Source organism: Agelaius tricolor, unplaced genomic scaffold, assembly GCF_023055355.1.
Source record: "Agelaius tricolor isolate 1412-34295 unplaced genomic scaffold, bAgeTri1.0.p SCAF_7, whole genome shotgun sequence".
Classification (NCBI taxonomy): Eukaryota; Metazoa; Chordata; class Aves; order Passeriformes; family Icteridae; genus Agelaius; species Agelaius tricolor.
This window is the reverse complement of record NW_027269267.1, coordinates 47,271,419-47,294,925: the sequence shown is the minus strand read 5'-3', so window position 1 is coordinate 47,294,925 and position 23,507 is coordinate 47,271,419. Positions and strand designations below refer to the sequence as shown.

General features: G+C 35.3%; 1 protein-coding gene across 6 annotated transcripts in view; it reads right to left on the bottom strand.

Moving 5' to 3' along the window:
• Nucleotides 1–2,721: 2,721 nt before the first annotated feature.
• Nucleotides 2,722–23,507, bottom strand: part of DACH1 (dachshund family transcription factor 1) — a 352,403-nt gene continuing 331,617 nt past the window's right edge. For all 6 annotated transcript variants that reach the window (XM_071431094.1, XM_071431091.1, XM_071431092.1 and 3 more), the window contains one exon: nucleotides 2,722–5,493. Coding sequence is in view for 4 of the 6 variants with exons in the window: in XM_071431091.1 (XP_071287192.1) it covers nucleotides 5,456–5,493 (38 nt within the window). In the remaining 2 variants the exon portion in view is untranslated. The remainder of the gene's footprint in view (nucleotides 5,494–23,507) is intronic.

Sequence of the window (23,507 nt, the reverse complement as noted above, 5' to 3'; positions counted from 1 at the left end):
CTATTCTAGACCTGACAACTGCTATTTATAGGATAAAATTTTGCTCCTTGTTAAGCTGGATGCAGAAAGTGTTATGCCTAGAAGGGCATCATGCAAATAAGCCTCGTGGTTCTAGAACCACAAAAAACAGAGTTTGGAACAGACTCTGAAGGTCAAGCAGTCTAATAGTTTTTAACTGCAGACAGCTAGATCAGGTTTCTCAGGGCCATGCTCACCTAAGGTTTGAAAATCTCTGAAGACGGAGATCCTGAAACTTCTCAGTGAAAACTGTTCTAGTGCTTCATCCCTCTCATTTTGACTTCTTCACCTTTATATCCAGCTGGAGGTTTTGTTTTGGTGTTTTTTTGGTGATTTCAGGTTTTGTTTGGTTTTTTGTTTGTTTTGAAATTTTGGGGGATTTTGGTAATTTTTTGTTTTTGTTTTGGTAGCAGGGATCTGTTTTCTTGTCCTTCTGCTAATACAGCAAGATGAACCTAGCTGTGTTTTTATGAATCAAATTTAGAGCATCAATTAACCAATTCACTGGACTATGCCAACCATTGTTACTCTAATCTGGATGACAAAATCATGTTTCTCCATAGATCATGTGCAAATTCTCCCAAATTTCTTAGTATTTAATAGTACTTGACTTTTAGGTGAACTTTTACAAAGTTTCCAAGTACTCTGGATGTCAAGATTTCTAACTTGATTCCTTTTAAGAGCTTGAATTCCAGGAAGTCTTTGTTTCCTCTCTCTTTGAAAATGAAACGTTTTAAGCAGGAGGCTGTAGCTCGAAATGATGTGACACTGCTGATGGTAGAACCATCATCACTGATCAGGGTGAGCTACTGCTCAGCAAAGGTACAATTATACATTTCTCAGAATCCTATGGATGAGTTAGCAGCTACTGAAGAAACAAGTTTCACAGAACTCTTGAGCTAGATATTTTATTTTAAGAAAGGCATTGAAAATGTCTGAAGTTTGGCCAGCAAAACTGGAAGTATCTGTAATCAGCAGTCACGCTTGAAAATCTTGGCCTCAGTCTTTTTTTATTGCAGTCTAGTGTCAAATAACATGTAAGCACATAACAAATGAAGCAATTTTCAAGAATTTATAGAAGCTTCAACAAATAAGAGGTTTACCCTTCAGATCAAAACCCAAGCTTGTATCTCTTTCCACTGCAAAAATACAAAAAAAAAACTTAAAAAGTAATTCCCATTTGAGTCTGTCAGTTATTAAAAGATTTTCCTAAAACTTTAGATGTTTAGCTGCTGAGTCCAAAATTCTTCAGGATCTGACCATAACCTACTACTAAATTTAGAGCAAGATATGTTTAGAGCAAACTTTCTTGATTTTGATCTGAGCTTTGACATATTTTTATTTTACCTGTCACAAGGAGCATCAACATCTGACTGTCTCTCAGCCTATCCAGCCTCAGACCTGTTAAATGTACCTTGCACTGATGAAGCAGCTGTTTACTGATGGAGGTAGAACTTCTGAGAGTACAGCTCCTTTCTGCAGAAAGAGACTATTTCCTGGGATGCTTAAAAGCACAGAGGTAGGTTGCTAGTCTGTTACTGTAGAGATAATTTGGGTTTCAGCATGAGCCAGACTGAGATTAATGAGTTTGCTTTTTACCCTGCTTTAGCTGTGCCAGAGTTTATAGCAGGGGAGCTGGCCACAGTGTAGCTGGGATCCTTACTAATTCAGACATGCAGGATATTTTAATGCAGGCAGAAGGAGACTGTGATTGCCCTACACAGAGATAACCAAACTCCCAATCAGCCAGCCAGCAGCAGCAAGCTGCTGGAACCCAGGAATCCTGTCAGCCTCATGCCTGCAGCCCCCAGGCCATCCAGGAATAGTGGAATGGGCTTATCCAAGAAAGCTAATCTCGTCTGCTGTCCCAACCAGATCTGCCCCTAATGAAAGCAGAAGTGTCCATGTAGGTATGGTTTGGAAAGGAAGGAAAGAGAAAGGATGGGAAGAGAAGGTAAGCCAAGACCAAGTAAGGCAGGACAATGAGGTACAATACTCAAAATCAGTCATACCTCTCTGACTTTTGAATTTTATGTAAGCAAAACCAATGTAGTTCCAAATTTGCTCTTAAATAACAATCTTGACCTTGGAAAAAAGCACCCTTTTTTTTTCTCACAATGCCACCTAAAGACATGCTCTGCCAATGCCTGTTTAAATGTTTAAATACTTGAGGTTTGTTAAAAAAATGTGTTTCTAAACACATTTTATCAAGTGAAGGAGATTTGAGACAAAACTAACAGGATTACCCCTGCATTTTTGTAGTTAGAAGAATAATATTGTTTTGTTCCATCAATGTGTCCACTTTACATTGTTCAGCACAAAGCTTTGTGGAATAAGAATCATGGGAATATCACAATATAAAGGAAAAAAGGTACAAATAACAGCTTCATAAACTGAGAAATGTACATAAATAAATCATGTAGATGGGGGCAGTTTGCTTAGCTGGCAAGAAAAAAAAATGGAAAATATGCTTGTTAAACAATAACCACAGAGTGTGCTTTTATGATGTTTTTCACCACAGTAATTCATATTAGAGATAGAAGCAGTTGCATGTTAAATAAAATCATTCAGCATTGTTCGCCTCACATTACAAAGAGCTGACTTATGTTGTTTTTAGATGCCTCCCATTAGAAAGTAAATATTCCTCTGATGTTATACATTTCAGAAAATTTAATAAAGATGAACTGTAAATAAAGTCGCAGGGAGATTTCAGACAGTTTTATTAGCAGATTGTTGAAAAGAAAAGAAAATTAAATACAATAACAGTAAACGTGGTTCTCACATTGAAACCAGGCTCAAATAACTAGGCTACCATAGAAAAATTTCCAATTCTTGCATTATGATGTAAAAACAGATTTTTGTACAGATTTTGTACAACAAAATTCGTAATAACCTTTTTTCATTTTTAGAAAACTTTAAATATATAGATAAAAATAGACAATTTTCATAGGTCCTACATGAAGATGAGTATGTTCTGTTCCAAGGGCTTGCATAGAGCGCAAATATGGTTATAATATAGAACAACTAGACATTAATATCTTTAAGATTACAAAAGCATATAAACAATAACATGAGGACAACTTTTCTTCATAATCTATGCAAAAAAAAAAAATCCAAATCAAAACCCAAAACCAAAATACCAACCCAAAACCTGTAAAACTAAAGAGGGGCAAAAAACTTCAACTTACGGTAACATCTCATGGTCTGTAATATTTACACTGTTTTTAGCAAGATTCTTTCTAAACATCCAGCTCATAAATTGGTTCCCCTTTAATCCTTAACACTTCTGTTTATGTACCAAGCCAAACACTGAGGCATTCCCAAAGGTCTTGAAAGAATATACTGTAAAACTACTAAACCTACTTACAGGTGACTCTATGCAAGGAGCAGAGCAATGGTAAATGCTAGTACATATTTCAGTTGTAGGCTTTTAATTCTCTTTCAGATATGAATGATTCAAAAGCTTGCCACAAGTCCATCTAACTTTACAGCTGTTAACCCTTTAAAGACTGCATATGAAAAAACTGGAGTACAGAATCCCATGTGTGTTTAAGCAACTATGACAATCATGAAAGAATCATGGTTAGAAAATAACATCACTACAAAGTATTAGACAACAATATTTAATGAAAAATATTGCTCAATATTTCTTTAAAAAAATTACTGTGATGTGAACTTGTATATACATCTTTCTATTGTTAAAAAAGGATCGTGGTGGAGTAAATATGAACTGCACAAAATAAATGTGTACCAGTATTGCGAGGAAGACCTACAAACTATAGAAGCTCAGTGCTAGAGATAACAAAACATTAGATTTTATTTTTTTTTCTGGACAAAATAATATTAATATCCAATCAGAACTACTTTTAAAGAAATATTTGCTTTAAGTTAGGCATCTTAGACATTTAAGGTTTTGATATGTTTCCATGTAATAAATAATATTTTATATGCATAAAACATTAGATGAAGAAAGCATAATCACAAAACTTACAGTAATAGCACTGATTCACAAAATCAGTCTTTAAAGGGGTAACCCAAAAGTATGCAAAGCAAAGAACATAATTTTTAGTAATGTAATAAGCAGTGTTTTGCAGCTTACTTCCAGTTATCAGCACAAAGGTGAAAACACATATTGTAGCTTTCATAAAGACAGTGAAAGTAACACATAACCATCCATCCCTAAGACAAGGTGGGAGGGACAATAGACTTCAACTGTATCACTCAGTTCTACGTGGAATTGGACTGATACATCAAGTGTTTGTTAGGTTTTCTTTTTTTAGCAACATTGACGTAATATGACATTAACATATAAAAATATTTCTGGCATTTTGACTTGCTGCTCAGCCACAGTCCATTCTTAGAAGTGCACTAGTCAGGGCACTAACCAGGGCTCAATATACAAATAAAAGTGGCTGATACAGAATTCTGACTTATTACCAGATGCTTAAGATCTCATTCAGTAATACTGTGACTCCAGGACAAATATTTACATGCCTGCATGCGTTAAAACTAGAAAGGTGTCTTTCTGACCAACAGGGTGACAAAACAATTTTATCTAAAAGTTTCATTTCCTAAACTCTAGATTTCTACTGCATACATAATACCTTCCTTGTGTGATTTGTGTTATATACTGTACATGTGACCAACATTTTGATAAGAAGCAAAGTCTTTTATTTCATAAACCCCTGCCAGTTTACAATGAGAAATTATTATTTTTTATTTTTTTTTAATTTTATTTTAGGAAAAGAGACTTTGTGAATGGTAAAACAGTTTGTTTACATTCAGCATTTCTTTTCACTTACACAAAATTCCATTTCACTTAATGTAGTCTAACATATATGTGTTGGTCTCTTGGAAAGCATGTGGAAAAAATGTCTTTAGAAGAAAAACTCACGATCATTGTTTGAAAACTGAATGTATCAATTTTTTCTTCTTTTACCTTTTTTTTTTCCTTTTTTTTTAAAATAAGAATCCTCTTATGCCCTCTACAAGTTCATTTCTGAGCTGTCTTGCTGGTTTCGGTATGGTATAACAGTCTGCAAGTGTACTTGGACACCGCTGGAAGGATCATTGGATGTGCTCAAATATAGAATCATCAGAGGAGGAGAAAGTCTGCATTCCTTGAAAAAGGGAATACTCAGCCTTGTTCTGACTGCCTGTAATTTTGGATACAATAGTCTGGCGCAGAGATGCAGATTTTTGCTGTGAGAACAGTGCTACTGTACATTTACAAACATTCTCTAGATCTCCAGGTTGAGCCACGGGAGATAACCAACGGAGGACACTCTTGCAGAATTCTTTACATTTTTGAAGAACATTGATAAATGAAGTTGAGGAAGTTGGTTTGAAAACGTTTTGTTTCCACAGAACTCCTTATGAGCCAATGTCTTACTGCAACGTTCTTTACCGTAGCACACGTATTTTCAGCAGGAAAAATTCAATACATGACAGTAGTTTTCAAATAAAGTCTTCCATCTAAAATATGAAAGAGAAACATTTGCTTTATACATTTATATCTTCAATGAATCAAAAAGAGGAAAAGCCCCACAAGATTTAAAACCTCAGCGGAAGTAGTCATGCAACAAATCTGTAAAATGTCCCCTATGGTACTTTTTGTCCAAAAGAAAAGAAAATCATAAAACCTGAATGTCACCTTGTCAATTTCATCTGTCAGTGGTCAAATAAACTCTGTTGAAAATTACATGCACTTTGCAAGTTATGAAAAATGTAACAACTTCTGAAGCTTTAATGTATGCTGGCCTCGTATCAGTGCTAGGGCACTAGGAATGTAGGTGGAGCCTCTGTGCATGTGTTTTTACTGATATGCAAACGTAACTGAATAGTGCTGAACAGCAATTATTTCCTTCATGGTTGCAGAGCAAAAAAAAAGTCTTCTTGCATGCAATAGTTAGTACTCCCATCACTAAAGGCATAGCTCACACTTTCTGATTTAGCTGTGTTGTTAAATATACCATGTAATGTAACCATTGTGCACATTTGTAGCTATTTATATAGAACCCAGTATAGGATATTTAAACGGTAGCAGTGAAGTATAGCCTCCTTCCTCCCATAAATGAGATTAACTGAACAATTACTATGTTAAAGATGTAAGCACGTTTCTCACAACATTTTTTCCACACAAGTGAGGAGCATATATTTAAGTGAGATATGTGAGGGAACATGAGAAACACTAAGCTAACCTATCCAGTAAGTGTTGATCTAGAAAAAATTGAAGAGAACATACAGGCACAACATATTTTCACCTAATTTTTAAGTACAAAGTAATTTTTTCTTCACCTGGGACATGAACACCTTATATACACCTATTTTGATAGCAACATCGTGATTATTTTTTAAAAAACAGAAAACAGACAGAAAAGTTTCTTAGTTTTCTGACCTGTAGGGTGGAAAGTGTTGTCCCCATGTGAATAAAGCACATTATGAAGCAATTAATCCTCCCCAGTGCATATCTACTAAACACGACTTATATTTTAGAATATAAGCATTTGCAACTACAAGCTGTATCTCAGCTCTTAAAGTTTGCATCAACTTCTTATTTAAATCTAAGTAAATTCAGAAAATATTTCTAAGTTTTCAAAAGGTTTTGTTTCTGTTTGATTTTCTTAGTCTAACATTTTTATTCCAAATCAGTCTGTAGAATTTTTTATTAGAAATACAGTAAAAATTAGATATTCAGTGAAGTGATTGCATGAGATAAACCTGTACAAATGAATGCTGAAATTTTTGAAATGTTTTGTTATCTTTGAAAGATGTGGCATCACCTCCATGAACTTACTGTAATTGTTGAGCGAAAGAAAAGTTAGCGTGAAAGCAGACAAAAGTACACACCCCACAGCTGTAAAACCTTCTGCACATCCCTTTCCAGTTCTATCAGAACTGCTGGGGAAAGTGGGAAGCTGTAAAATCACTCTGCTGCAGTGATTCTTATCTAACATCCCTTTGTTTTTCCTTTTCCACCACTAGTTTCCTTTTGTGAGCTACTGGGGTATATGCCCTTTTGCTACTTTCTCCCCATCTTTACATTTTTCTACCCCCTTTCCCTACTTTTTTATGTTCCTAGCTTTTATTTTTCTTTTTTTCTTTTTTTTTTTTTCAGAGTACAGGCTAACTTTCCCACTACATAAAAGTGCTTCCTCTCAGAACCATTTCCATTCTCTTTGCTCTTTATGGCCTTTTTTTGCACTGAAGAGAAATAAAAAGGAATTGAGTAAGGCCTTAACTTAAAGACTTTTATATTATTATTTGATGCATGAAAACCAACCAAAATGCTTATGGGAATTCAGGAGAGAAAGAAGGAGCCCCTGAAATGGAGCTCAGTAAAACTGAAGGCCTGGAAAACCATCTCCAAAGAAAACCTGCATTAAGTACAGGTTAGCTACTGCTACTACTGGCTACATTTCCATATCGTTCTCCCAAACATACTGAATAAACACAATAAACATTTACAGCACTAAAGCTGTCTAGATACCTCTGCAGGAGTATTACTCTGCATATATACCAGCACTTTGGCTATCCTGAATGTACACTTGCTAATGAGTGCTATGTATAATTCCCACACCTTAATATTCTGATAACCTGCAGTTGGTAACTTATTTTATTATACTAGGTCTCCATTTACCTTTTAAAATAAAATATGCATTAAAACTAATTCTCAATTAAAAATACAGCTGCAGGAAGCAGAATCCTTGTAGCAGACAACAAAAGATGAACAGCAGTACAGTTTCAAGAGTCAGCTCTATTTTACACTGCTTAAGGATCCAACCTGGCAGTGAAATCAATAGGAGGTTTTTCACTTCTTAAAGATGACATGACACTATCAGATCCTGTATTCTGTATCCACAGAAAATGAATAAGAATAAAAAAGGGCAGCTCTACAAAGCACCTTCCTTACAAAGTAAAAGGATACTTGTTTATATATATAAGTTCTCTTCAATAACTTCATTAACAGGTTGGCCACAGAACTCGAGGGAATACTAAGTAAGTTTGTCAATGACACTAAACTGGGAGAAGTTGTTGACTCTCTCGAGGGCAAAGAGACCTTGACAACTGAAAGAGGTGAGCAATCAAGCCATATGAAGTTTAACAAGGGCAAGTGCTGGATTCAGCAGCTGGGATGGAGAATCCTGGTGGTATGCATAGACTAGAGAACGATAGGCTGGAGAGCAGTGCCATGGAAAGGGACCTGGGGGTCCTGGTCAATGGCAAGTTGAACATGAGCCAGCAGTGCCCTGGCAGCCAGGAGGGCCAACCCTGTCCTGGGGTGCATCAGGCCCAGCATGGCCAGCCAGGCAAAGGAGGGATTGTCCTGCTCTGCACTGGGGCAGCCTCACCTCGAGTGCTGGGGGCAGTTTGGAGTGCCAGAATGTAAAAAGACATTAAACTATTAGAGAGCATCCGAAGGAGGGCAATGGAGATGGTGAAGGGTCTGGAGGGGAAGATGTATAAGGAGCAGCTGAGGTCATTTGGTCTGTTCAGCCTGGAGGAGACAGAGGGGAGACCTCATTGCAGTCTTCAATCGCCTCACATGGGAAAGTGCAGGGGTTGAAGCTGATCTCTTCACTCTCATGACCAGTTACAGGGCTTGAGTAAACAGCATAAAGCCAAGTCAAGGGAGGCTTAGGTTGGATATCAGAAAAAGGTCCTTCACCCAGAGAGTGGTTGGGAACTGTAACAAGCTCCCCAGGGAAGTGGCCATGGCACTGTGGCCGAGAAGTTCGTGTAGCCACTCATGAAGAACGAACAACGGGTGAATAGCAGTGTACTTCAGAAATTCAAAGACTTCAAACTGTGTTAGGAAAAACTCAGAGATCTGCAGAGGAACAATGAACTTGCATCTCAAAGTGGTGACCAAATACAAACCCTATATTTGTCTGCTGTCTCTTTCCATTGGTGATTCCTATTACCTTGCTACTATCCATTTCTCTCCCTATTCTTAATGTTCTGAGGTTCTTTCCAAATGATAGGAACTTCTCAGTGCTGTTGTCAAAGCCACCAGAATCACTTTGCCTCTAGGTGTAGCCAGAGCTCCTATCTGAATACAAGTGGAATATTACCACTGATAAGCCTTTAATGATTTCAAGGTTAAAATCATAGACAAAACCTACAAATCATGAAAGTGATCAGCAAATCGAGCCAGCTCATTCTTTGTAAGCCAATGTGAAATTGCCACTACTTCTAAATCCTAATTCCTGAGTATGCTTGTGCCTTCTGCCTCCCAATCAGCTTTAATTTATCAGCTATGCAGGCCTGTTGCATTACTTTCTTCTGTTAACAAATGCAGAATATTTCTATCAGCATAAAAACAATTTTATGTAAAACAAATATGCAATATTTTAGCCACACAAAAATATGCATACAAACATATACTACACACAAACACAGACACATACACACTAAGGATGTTTACAATACTGGGGTATATTTTTAGCCTACTGAAAATTGTTGATCTGTGTTGAAGTTTTTCCCAAATTTACATACTGTTATATAGAAAATAAGTACAAAAAACTTACTTTTACTCTTAGGAAGTCAAGGAAAAACACAAACTGGGAAAATACTGCTAAATTTCTAAATAGAACTCTGTGTGATTAGCAGATTGTCATCTGTTTTAATTGCTCTCTTGCAAATGGCAGTGTTCAGCAAGATCACACAAGCTCATGCTAGTAACTCAAACTGAAAATGCCACTACTCCTAAGCATCATTTGTTTTTTGTCTGTGGATTGATATGACAGAAATTCTACCCAGAGTGAGGGAGTATTTTTTTTAGATCAACTCTTTTTAATTAAGATTCATTTTGAGGCTTTTGGATGAACATGCCCAAATAGTTAAAAGGTCACAAATGTTATAAAAAACAAACAAATGGAACTGACATAAAAGTTTGCAATGCTGAAACAAATCATATGTCTCAAAATGCATTCCCACAGAGATGTCATCTGGGTAATGATTCACTTTAGTGTTCTGTGGGCAGCTTGCAGAAAGTATCTCTATGGGCCCAGTATTTTCAGAGGTAAAAACACAAACCCATTCATATTAATATGGAACCTTGTAAACTGATAAAAATGTACAATGAAATGCTAGGTTTTGTCTTCAGCTGCAAACTAAATAAGTTGCACATTAGATGGTAATGTGGGCATTTCTGCACTGGGAGTGCAAGTCCCAGTGGGGCTCTTTGCCATCCAAAAAATCATATTCTCAGAGTTGCTTTAAAAATAAATGTAGTAACAGTGATCATCATGACTATAATACTGCAGTGTTTAATTTATGAAAATCTGCAAATCAATGTCCAAAGTGTGCTGTCACATCTTAATTCAGTCGCTTGTTATCTTACCGAAACCTACTGAGGTAAATTCTCCTCAGGAAAAGGATAGTGTTTTCTATAGTTAGGAGCTGAAAACAACCAACCAAGTGACCAAACAGACAGAAAGATACAGCAGCTTGACACAGAGAGCTGATAAGAAACAAACTCCCAGAGTCCAGGTTAAGAAGAAAAGAAAAGGACAAAATACTTTGTGAGAAGGAGAATCACAGAATCACAGAATGGTTTGGGTTGGAAGGGACCTTAAAGATCACCAAGGACCACTCTCCTGTCATGGGTAGGGATTCCTTTCACTAGACCAGGTTGCTCAGAAAATGAATGACAAGATATGAAATCTCAGTGTGAGCTTTGGAAAGTTGGGATGCCAAGGTTTGAATAATTTTTTTATCCTTTTTTTTTAAATTGTAACTTGTGAGCTGTAGAATAGTAAATTCCATGATCCAAGAACCCTTACATCAAAGTAGCCACAGTTTCAGTTGCTAGAAGTCCTAACTTCAGTTAACATATTTTTGTCAAATATCACTGGTGCAGGACAGTGATAGAAGCCCATTTTTACTCAAAATGTGTCTTGAGGGTATTTGAATAGTGTATCTATTCATCTCTTTGTACTTTCAAAGAACAATAGTTGATGTCTCTTGTTGTGAAGACAGGAATTTTATTCCCAAATATGGCTCTGAAATTTTCTGTGATTTTAGTTTGTGTTTTTTGTTGTTGTTGTTTTTTTTTTTTACCATTTTTCTGTTCTAATTTTCAAACTTCTGTTTCTTTTCCTTTTCATTTTAGGTAATAGAGATTTCATGTACTGATGGGTTTCTCAGTCTCTTTTCTTGTCCTTAGGAAGAAAATAGCAGTGGTAGCTGAATCCTCTAAGGAGGATATTAGCACAAGTAACAAAAAAAACCCCAAAAACAGAAACAAAAAAAACTATATATGCATATGTATTTAATGGAAATAAAAGGTTCTTGTCTCAAAAAAATCCATTTGAACCCCATCTCTATGGCTGGTGACTAAACTGATCTAAGCTTAGGGTCCTCTTCTAAAATCACATGTTGCAACACAAAATCCCCAGGACTAGCCCATGTGCTCCTAAAGGCAGCAGATGCTTCATATTGGAATTGAGTATACTGTTGCCAGACCCTCCAACCATTAAAATCTGCTAACTTCAGCTTTAAAGAAATAAAATATTTGTGACCTTAAATGGGGCTACTCATATCTAAATCAAAGCAAAGCTGCTCATTTGTGCTAAGTAACATAATAAATTGCATTTCCTGTCAGGAAGTAGCTTTATTGAAAGTGGTAGCTATTTTCTCAAAAGTTATTTCCAGGCACCTGTAATCTTAATGAGGTTTGTCCCTTTCAAAGAACAGTTGTACGTGCATGCCCGAATGCACTCAACCTCTTCAGCCCAGAGCTGATAAAAGCATCTGCATGCCATAGCTCAAGCATGTTAAAATTATATAACTGGTTGGTTTATTTGTTTTTATAAGATGGGGCAAACGTGAATCATAGTGTACTTCTAGCCATTCATTCAAGCTGATGTTTTAATCATTTGGAGGAAGAGAAACAAAACAAAAAGTAAAGGATGGCAAACAAATGGAAATGATTCATGTGATATTTGATAAGACAACAGTGGGAAGTCAAAATAAAAGCAAGCATATTGTGGCAGATGGAAGGGATCACAGTCAAGTTGTAACCCTTCTTTAAAAAAACTTAAAAGGAAACAACTATTGTATACTCTTCATATATTTAATTCCAAATCGAGACACAAGGGGATTTATTTTCCACCAAAGATGGAAGATAAAATGGGAGTCTAACTTTTTAATAATGTGAAAATAATTTATGATGAACTTCACTCTCTTTCAGTTTGCAGAATGTGAGACAAAAAGCCCAACATTTGTAAAAGTCAGTAATGGAATCAACTGAACATAACTTTTCATAGTATTCCTAATAAAGTGCAAAACAGTACATTGTCAGGGGAAATAATTCCTCCTAGTGTCTAGAGTTGATTAGAACTTTGAGGTTTTACAACTCAATACTGATAAGGAGGGACGGAGGGATATACACTGAGCTGACATTGTTACTGGCAGCACAAGTAGAAAATGTATTGGGGAACATGGATGGATCCACTGTCATCTTCCATACCAGAGTACAGGAGATGCAGGAAAGCTGGCCCAACCACTGAGGCTTTGAAATTCAAGCAATTTGTTCTTTAAAAAAGTGCCCATCCAGTTTTTATGCAAAGATGGGTGATTTCACACTGCATGTTCATTAAACACATGCAAATATGAAGTATGTAAACATATTTGGCCAAACACTATCCCAGTTTGCCCTTTGTGTAACACCAATAAATTAGTTTCAAATTTGCATATTGTTATTAATCATACACCTTTCATTTCTCTACTTAACATTCATGTACAAATATATTTGTGTTAATACTCAGTACAAATATTCAGGAAACTGAGATGTCCATGTGTTTCTTTTTAAAACAGCAATTTATATGTAGGAGATTTTAATTCTAATTTAAGACATAAAACTAAACCATGGATGTGTAAAAAAAGAGCATCTAAACACCTTTTTTCACAGTTATTTTCAAATATTGAACTATCTTCTCTCAGTGATTTTACCATGTGTTTTAATCATTAATATATACTTCCATTACTCCCATGTTACTGTGGGAGTAAGCTAAAGGTCAGCAATCTGGTCTTTAGTAAACTAACAAAGCAGGGGAGTACCTGAATATGTCACTTTCTATTATTTAAAGATCATATACTATGCATAAAACTGGCCATTTTGAGGACCGAAAAATAACTGAACTAGTAAGGTGAGAAATTCTTTGAAAGAAATAGATTTTTTTAAAAAATCAAACTGTCTTTTCTTGTTGCTTCACAAACTTAGCAACCCTTGTTCTATTTGTATAAACAGAAGAAGCCATATCCCAAAAAAGGCAACAGAACTGATTACTTGCAAACACTGAACCTGAGTCACTAAGGCATTGTACTGTGTCATTTCATGTTAGTAAAAAAAAAAAAAATAGTAATGATAAACAACAACAACAGACACAAAACAGAACAAAACCCTCTCAACTGAAGAATCATGTGGAAAAGTTATTAAAGGATGAAGTCACAGCTAAATACAATCAGCTTGTGAGCTTCCACAGCTCATTGTGTTCAGTGCTGTTTGTATCACAGTGTGGATAATTTTGGTGCTGAACAATCTGTCCTGCATAAAATAGTTTTAAGTTCTACAAAAAGGTATGCTTTATTTGTTACTGTATTTCCAGAAACATAAATGACTTTTTTTTAGTATCAGCTAGCAACCTTGGATCTGATAGCATAAAATTGAAAAAGAATTGAATATTGGAACGTAGTTTCTGCCTGGCACTTTCTGCCTTTGTTTGGTTTTGGGTTTTTTTTTGTTAAGGCCAGATGGAAACAGACTTTATTATTCATTCCTTTAGTCTGATCACTCTTCTTTCACTTCTCTCCATTTTGCCTCCTTTTTTAGTGCCTTGCTCAAATCACCACTTTTTAACACTAAATATCATCATCAAAGTAATCTTACATACAAGATATCAATCATACAGTTAAGCTTCAAACAGACTTAAAAAAGGATTACTTTCCTTTTCTGGAGAGAAAAAGTGGCCATAAAAACAAGTTGGAACAAAATACAGGAGATCAGTGTTTTCTGGAGCTTTCAGCAGTTTTTGCTGAATTACAGAAAGTATCTATGCAAAAGTACACGTAAGTGGGAATTTCTTTAAAACTACCCTCCATCTACACGCAAGACAGAAATGCACACAAATCCTTCCCATCACTCAACTAGAAGCGGATACAGTAGGCAGGATAGAGGTGTATACAACTATAGATCCTATAATAAAATATGAATATTAAAGATCTTTTATACAATTCTGAAAAAGTAACATGGGTCATGATAATTTTGCTAGGAATAGTTGTGGCCATAGTTAGTACTCTCCATCAACAGACAGTGTGATGTTAATTTCTTTCAGCAGATACAAATAACTTATGAAGATGAGCTTTTCTATGGTATTATCTTTTCTAGAGCTTTACTTCCATTACTTTTCAAAACACAAGAAAAGACTTAGATCTAATACCTACTCCTACACAGAGCACCTCTTCTGGTTCACAGAATCACAAACCTACCTCACCCTTCTCTCCCAGCCACATCTTTTCTAAACAAGTAATTTGAATTTCATGTTGCCCAAATAACTAAAAGGCAGACTAGTGTTTTGTTGTTTTCATATTAAATACCACAATTAATACAAGAGTATGTAACTGAGATGCCATTTGAACTGCTGCAAAGTCTACTGGAAAATAGAGGCCATTTAAAGAAAGCTATATTAGTCTGCATACATAATTCTGGAATTTTTCTTAATATCAGTATCACATTAGCACCCCACTTTAATACACAACCACTCCTGCTCTCATCTGTGTGCTAAAACAGAGTAACCGCCCAACGCCAAACATGAAGAAATAGTCACATGCAGAACAGGAAGGAATGAGGCTGTAAAATAGACAGATTGCACAACAGCAAGCTTATGGAAAATCTATTAAGGATGGACAGGATGTCAAAACATAGGTAACATAACCTTGCTGCTTTTAGGTATTTTGTATGAAAGCAAGTTTATGACACCAAGCAGTGCCATTCAGCTCCAGAACAAGAGTCAAGCCAAAAGAAACCAAACCAGAAGTCATGCTCTAGGAAATCAGCTATGAACTGAAGTCACACATAATCCTTCAGGACACAGAAATAGACATAGGTCTTAATGAGGTTCCCAGGGCTTAGGATGAATGGCATAACTACAAAACTGAAAATAAAATCAACTCATGTTAATTCTGAGGAAGACTTCAAGCTGAAGCACATAAATGGGGTCTAACCCAGTAGTTAGCCATGAAGCAATACTTAAGCAAAAGGCTTTTTTTCTTTTCCAGAATGAAAACTACCAGCATTTTATATTATGAGGGAACTCTGCTTCTGTGGCAACTGCAAATGCTAGCCCTGGTAGGTCACTTTTCAATTCAGAGTTCAAACTAGTTCCCCTAACTAATTGTAAACTTCCATCTTGAATACATCTTCATAGATGCATTCAAGCACTGCAGTGACAAGCCAATCTTCCCCATTCCCTCTCAGTGGTAACATAATTTCAGATAGGTACTTCAAAATGATTATTCTACCCTCCCAGGAAAAACTCAATTAGCCTTAGGGCCAGGTGGCTTGAATTTGGCACCACTCTGTGTCTTTGCCAGTAAAGACTCCTCAGAAAAAACAGCATGTCATGACAGACTGTGTCCTGGATGCACCCCACTACAGAAATCCCAGACCATATGGAAGCAGCATGCTTTCCCAGAGAGAACTTAACACCATGGTTCATCATCAAAAAGTAAGCAAGAGAAAAGAGAATGGCTAAATTAAACCACAGAGCACCACAGAGCAGTCTTAACCAATGACTTTGGGATCAAGTGTCTACCTTGCAGCCAGAAGCAATGAGCTGCGCAAAATATCTGAAGTGTAAAATTTTCTTGCTTCAAAGTGTGATTTTCTCAAGACAGGGGAAATGAAAAATGTTACTTCCTGGTTGCTTCTACTCTTCCCCACCCATCTCCCTTCCTCTCCCCACCTCTCCCAGCTTTCTACTTACAGTGTTTCTTGTCAATAGCAACACACTAATGGCATTGTACAAGTCACTAGCAGGACATTCCCTGGAACAGCGTTTAAGATGCTGGTTACCCATGCTCAAGGTGAACTTAGACTGGAATTATTTCAGAATAGGCTATTAGTATAAGACAAGGAATACAGTCGACAACATGCACATAAAATTAATTGATTTGCTTATCAGAGAAGAGCAACTGATCATTCCTTGTATATACATTAAATAATAATAATAAGAGACACAAACCACCTCCTTTACAGGAACTCAGCTCTGAGTGGTCTTCCAGGATGATGGATGTATTTAAATGATTTTTATGAAAATATTTGTGATATGAGAGCCTGAAAATGCAGATTTTAAAGCCCATCTAGTACTATCTGTAATGCTGTGCTACTTAAATAGAAAAAGAATCAAAAACTGAGCATATCCTGAATATATTTACTGAATATCTGGCCTAGTAAAATAGATTTGGCTATAAAGTTAATTTTAGCTGGAAAAACTAAGAAGTCAATGGTTTTGCAAGAATATGGAAAAAAAAAACTAGAGGGAAACCTTATGAGTTTCTTCTGTTCACTAAATGTTTAAGATCAAGCTCTGGAACTATTGTCCAATTGGAACTGGAATAAAACCGATATTTGTGTGTTTTAATACAAACACAATTTGAGCCTTTCAATATTTTAGCATTGGGAACCAGATTGCATCAGATGGCATAGTTACTGCAGTGAAAGTGACTATGATTGTCATAACAAATTTGATGGCAAGGTTGAAAATGGAACTGATCCTCCAGTCAGTGTACTACTTTTATGATGCTTCCAGTATTTGCAGTGAAGCCAAGGAGTCTGATCCAGCCACAGTATTTTATGTCCAGTTCAGCAATGTGCAAAGATACTGTTCTCTCTCCAATGGCTAAGAGTGTATATCTTTGAGTCAGAGTATAAAGCTAAAAATGAAAGCAAATTATTGCTACTTTTTATTTTATGTTTGTATTCAATATAGCTTGATTACTTGAAAGGAGTTGTAGCCAGCATATTGCAGTATGAAACAATATCATGAAAAATACATGTCTTTTAATGCAATGGTTGCACCGACAGTTTGTCACAGGCAAAATCTGCAGAATCAACACATAGACAAAATAAACAAGTCAAAACTTAAATTATCTAATACAGCATTGTATATTTTCAACAATCCATATTCTAATTTCATGCACATAAAACAGCACTGTAAATTTTTTGGTCCTGCCTTCATAACACTTTGTTTCCAAGGCCAGCTGTAGCACATTGTGATCCATCCTTTCTAACATCCATGACAAAACACACTATTATGCTATTGCTGCTTTTCCTAAGCTATTAGAGGCTGCATCACTTTAAAAAAATAAGGCTGACAAGAATATAATAGAAAAAATGTTTTTACCATTACTGGTACACACTTTGTGTTTCTCAACTAGGAAAAACAAAATGACATCACATTATCATTATATATGCTGCTGTCTCCCAGGATGTCCTTCAGGTGTTACAGAACCCTACAATGAGCAAAAGCAAAATATTTCTTTTTAAAGCTAGCAGTCTATTCTATAGAATACATTTTCCTCTTTACAAGCCAGCTGGCAGTTCACTGGAAGAATACTTATTATAGATATATGCTGACAGCAAATTTTAGCTTAGATTGAACGTGATGCTGGCTAAGTAGTCCTTCCAAATGTGTTAATTTTAGTTTCACTTCCTTTAAACTTCCTTTTCTTAGCTGACTATTTTTTTTAATTTCATAGGTACTTGAGATACTAATAGAAATGGGTAAAATTCCACATCAAATCCATGAGAAAGCCAAATTCTTGAACTACACAAAGGTGAAATTGTTTCATTTATTTTTAATCATATCAATATAAAAAATAAGCACTGTGAGAAAACACTATTTTTAGAACTACAGTAGATTTAACATAGCAATTGCTTGCTTTTCTGGTTTGCAATATGAAATTTATGTGAGTATTACAGACATATTAAATATTAAACAAATATTAAAAATTTGTTTATCTTAAATTATTATAAATATTTCCTATTTCTCAAGGACACAAAAATGCCTCTTTTTTAATATTACTGCCAAAGACAGAAAGGGCAAAACCTGAAATCTTTGGCCACTTTTAAATTAAATCATCAGACCCTCAGTTAGTTAAAGTTAATACAGACTTCTTGATGGCAAGATTATCTTTTTTTTTTTTTCCTTCAACTGATGAAATAGAGCAATTAAGTTGGAGTGATATTTTAGGAAGATGATTGCCTTCTTAACTCTTAACACTGCACAAAGGGCTGCCTGCCTGATAAAATCTCACAGTACAGTTTTATTTACATTTTAATTCTAACTGCTTTTTTGCCTCTTGAATATTTTAAGTGAATGTTGAACTTTCTTTCTCCTTAACAGGATTTCTGACCCCTCAGTTATTTTAGGATTATAAAGGAGAGACAGTCCTGTACTACACCAAAATGCTGTCACTCAGCAATATACCATTTCTGATCTAATGCAGAATAATTAAGGTAAGTCAGTCTATTACATTTTTTCTCATATGATGATTCAGGTAAGGTACATTTACACAAAATTTCAGCTATCAAGTATTAGTTTGCTAAATTTCATAAAATATTTCTCCAGCTATTTCCTTCTACAAAATTTGAAACTAACTATAATTAGCTGATAATAGTTGTAAATTGCTGTATCCCCTCTCTTTGCCACTTTTTAATGCCTAGGACTCTGATCCATCACCAAAGAAAATATAAAAGCAAAAGTTAATAACATAACTGAACTTCTACTGTGCCTTTCATCCAAGATCCAGAATACTTTACAAATATTAATTAAGTTTCACAACACCCTTGTGTGGCACCAAAGCATCGGTGCTGCCATCAAGATATCAGTAGATATTATTTCTTGCTTCATGCATAAAAACTTGGTTTTGGCTTAAGGCATTGGTTAAAAATGCCCTGAAGCATGCCAACTGAGGTATTCCTTTGCCTTTCAAGAGCAAAACATCAGATGTAAAGTATATAAGCCACCCCAACAAGTGGTACCATTTTAATTCTGAAATTGATATTATCCACTCAACTCTTTGCTGAAAAATGTAAAATGGGCAAAACAGTGACTCCTTAGCGTATACTTCTTGTGACTGTGTCAAATCCTACATAAATTCTTTGCAATTAGACAATTTTGGAGTATAATTACAACCTTTGCTATAAAATGGATTTATTCTATGGGAAAAAAACTCCATACACTACAAACAACAACAACCACCAAAGAAATTACTTTCTCACCTCCAAAAACTGAATTCAGCTTTTCTGGAATAGGACTGAGCTTACTTAATTTGTTTGTAGCAGTCTATACTGGGGTACTCTAATTATTTTTTTTAATGGGATGAACTCTATAGATATAGATATTTCTATATCTATATAGATACAGAAATCTCTATATCCAGTGAGGGTCAAGGGTGGCAAGCACAGATATAGATGCCTACATTGAAGACTTCTATGCTACATCAAGTTAATTCCAGCTCACATCTTGTTTGCTAGCATAACTACATTTAAAAGGCAAAACATTAACTAGTTGTCCATTACTAATTAGAAATGATATAGTAATAAAGTCACAGTAATATAATGAAGCTGTATGAGTAATGTGATACTATTTTCCCTTATAGAGTTCTGTGATACTTCCATCCACCTCCTTTTCTTGGTACCTCATCTATCTCTTTTTCTACCTCTCAATTTATGGCTGCTTTTGTTCTTATTTCAGAATCTTCAGAATGCTTTTCTGACTCTTGTTTCATGCCTTGTGCGTTGTGTAGTAGCATCCAAATAAAAAAAAAAATGGTGCAAAGCTTCGGTACTAATGCAGAATTCAAATTCTCCTTTCTACATTTTAGAGTCATACTTTATGCAACTTTCAAAACTGTTCAAAGTTATATGAAACAGAAAAGGAATTGTCAAGATTGGATATTTTTCTAGAACTGATGCAAAATTACCCGTTTCTAACATCAGTAGTTATAAGACGTGACTGAAATGCAGCTGTTCTGGTGTGATTACTGTCACAACTGATGCTGGAATTCTGAGGCAAGCAAAAAGGAAAATACACAACACATGAAATTTATCACATTAACTTCAGACACCTGCACTGAACATAGCTGCATTTGAACTGGTTTAGCAGACTCCCTTTATAATCAATGAAGAAACTTGGAAGTTGTGATTCATTTTCTTCAAAGGGAGAGATGTGTCTATTACTCTTCATTGACTTTAACAGGAGTCCAGCCAAATAGCTCAGATAAAGACATCTACCCCACAAATGTGTGAAGTGGAACATATCCCTCCCACTGATACTGTTTGGGTATTTTATAGATAATTACATTGCCTCAGCAGCTATTCCACACCTTCAGAACACGGAGCAATATCTATACTGCCATTATGGTATCAGCAAAGTCCCACTATATCTTATCAGTTGAAAAAATTATAGGATAATGTAGTAAAGAATATATGACTCTCTATACCATCTTGATAGCTTAAACATCCTGTTTATTAAATTCTAAAGCACTCTTAAAGAGCACCTACTTTTTTGTCTCTGCAGGCTTGGCTTTCTCAGGTATTGCATGTCTAAAATGAATGCAAACACATTAACATGTTTATAAACTTGTTCAAGGATTTAAGCAAATGCAGGCATATTGAAAATGAATAAAAATCCCATTGTGCTGTTTTACTGTGCAAATATAATTTCTTGTAAATTATAAACCCCCAAGCATTTCCTTATTTCAAGTATATTTTCATTATTCCAATAATGTTGTACTCATCCTTGAAGTGAATGAAACTCCTTTTCACCTGTCTTACTAAGCACAGTTTTAACATTCTGTAGAGACACTATTTTAACTATACTTTGTCTTCTTTCTCCACAGACTCTATTTCCAGCAATATTAAGTAGCTGATAGATTACTTTGGGATTTTAGGTGGTCCTCATTTTAAGTAACAGCCTTCACCTTTTTCCCAAACACCCTATCATTGTCCTTTTATACCTGTTGTTTTTTTTTACAGAATTAGCTCTTAAATTAATCTAATCTCCTTGCAGTTCTATATTCAGATTTTGCACAAAACTTCAGTACTGATGATTTTTTTTTTCCCACAGCATATTCTCATTCTGCGTGTCTGGATATTTTGGATACTGACTCAAAGTTGCTGATCACAGCAGCCAGGACTGTCCTTTGTAACTTACACTCATCAGGCTTACTCCAAGTTCAATCATTAAGTGCCAGGTAGTAACTTACAAACTATTTTCTTTTTTCCTCAGCTGGTAATCTTGCAGAGTATAAATTAACCCCATATCATGTACAAACTCCTGCAGTATTTTAAACTCCAACCTATGATGCTAGTCTCTTTTTCTGTGCATTACATCTGTTCCATAAAATCTCTGAAGTGTCACAGGTTGACAATAATAAAAAATACCAAAATTTTTACTTTGTCATCCCTGTATGTAAAATATAAAAACCCAAAAATTATCATCAATTAAGAATAAAACTGAAATAATTTTTAAACCCTTGAAAACTTTTGGTGGAGGGAATAGGGTTTTTCCAAATTTAAATGTTGCTGTAGTCAAAATGACACAGAATGTGAAATAATGTGTTTGTTTTTCAGATACTGTAGGTCTGAAGAATTTTTTTTGTATACTTCAATTATAAAAACATTTAAAACATACAAACTTGTGCAATTTTTATTTTAATGAAGATGAGAAGTTCATTAACGAAGATAAATATTTCATTAGATGTTAAATAAAACAAAGAGATTTTTTGGCTTCTCTCAGCACAAAATTCCTTTGAAAGATTAATTAATACATGCAAATTATGCAAATTAGACCCATGCAAATATTTTATGAAGACAATTAAGGGAACCATTAATTACTGCTTTTTTTGCTTCAGTGAGATTCATTCATTTAATTTTAATTTCACTTTAACTGTTTTGATGTATAATCTTGCAGCTAAGAACTTTATCTTTCCTAGTGGGTCACTTAAACTTATAAATTTCATCAAGTGAGCAGCAACAGAAATCTGCAAAGATATTCTCTGGGCTATGTTTAGTATCAAGAGAAATTTTTGACACAATGCACTCCTAGAAACTGCAGAACTGGAAGGGAATGTGAGCTCATTCTTGGACAAGGTTCAACTGCTGGAAAAGCAATTAATTTGCTTTGGCTGTGCTAATATAGGGGAATTAGAAAGTGTGACACAAGACAAATAGAAATAATTAGTTCTCCAAAATGATGTTCTCATTAATATGGTTTGAACAGTAGAAATAAAAAACATTATTGTGGCATGTCTGCATTCTGTCCCTAGCCACAGGAGGTAGGAAAATGCAACACACAGCATTTTTTCACCTTTGTAGTTTGTGTGGTGGTGGTATTTATTTTCATTTTTTATTGTAGGTTTTAAGAAAGGCAAATTGTGGACCTGATCCTGTTATCTAAAACCTACTGTACTTGCATAAAGCACGAGGATTCCCTACGCTTCTTCCTGTGAAAAGATGAAGCTATAAACCTAACTGACTAGGCTTTTCACAACAATACACTCAAGTTCCTAAACTGAAACTTTTATTTCAATATCTTTCATTTAAATAACATTTTATTACATGCAATACCCAAGGTATAATGCGTTTTTTCTGCAGCTTAAGCTCCTTTAGTAAAAATGCTCTAGCAAAGGAGTTACATTATCCTCTCCAAATCCGACAACATAATTTTCTTTTTCCATAACATGAATATACACACACTCATTTTACAAGGTACGCAGAGGGGAATTTTCACTTGCTCTCCTTAACACTTACCCCAGCACAAAGCTGGGTTTCCACAAGCAGTGAAAATCACTAGCTGGCACTCTTTACAAAAACAGGCTGCTAGAAGGCTGTTAAGAACATCTGCTCACTTACATTCTACATTTCTTAGCTTCTTGCAGGATTAAAGGCAATGGAAGACTATGTGGCCCCTTTAAAATATTAACTTCTCCCTCCTCTGCAGGTTTGCCAAGTTCCAACTGAAGGCACCTCCCTCTGAAAGTTTTGCTGTCTACACACCTTTTATCTAGAATCAGATATTAAAGTGCAATGACTTGATATAATTTATTTCTTAGTTCAGTTAGGTGGAAAATCTATAGCGTCTGACAGAAATAGAGATTTTTCTCTTTAAATACAAGGAGGGAAAATGTGGCCATGTGTTAACATTTTTTGAAAGCTGATTACCACAATTAACAAAATCCTTAAGTGCAACTACCAAAGATGTTTAGCAAAATTACCCAATAAAATGTCTAGAACTCACACTGTAATGATTCATTATAAAAATCCTAATGTCTTTAGGGACGTACTGATAAAAAGTTAAAATGTATGAAACCTTCCTACAGCTACATACTGCTTAACAACATGGATGCAGTATGTGCATGTTCCTAATTGGCTAAGGAAGTGTCAAATATGTGGATGAATGAACACAATTCTTGCAAAA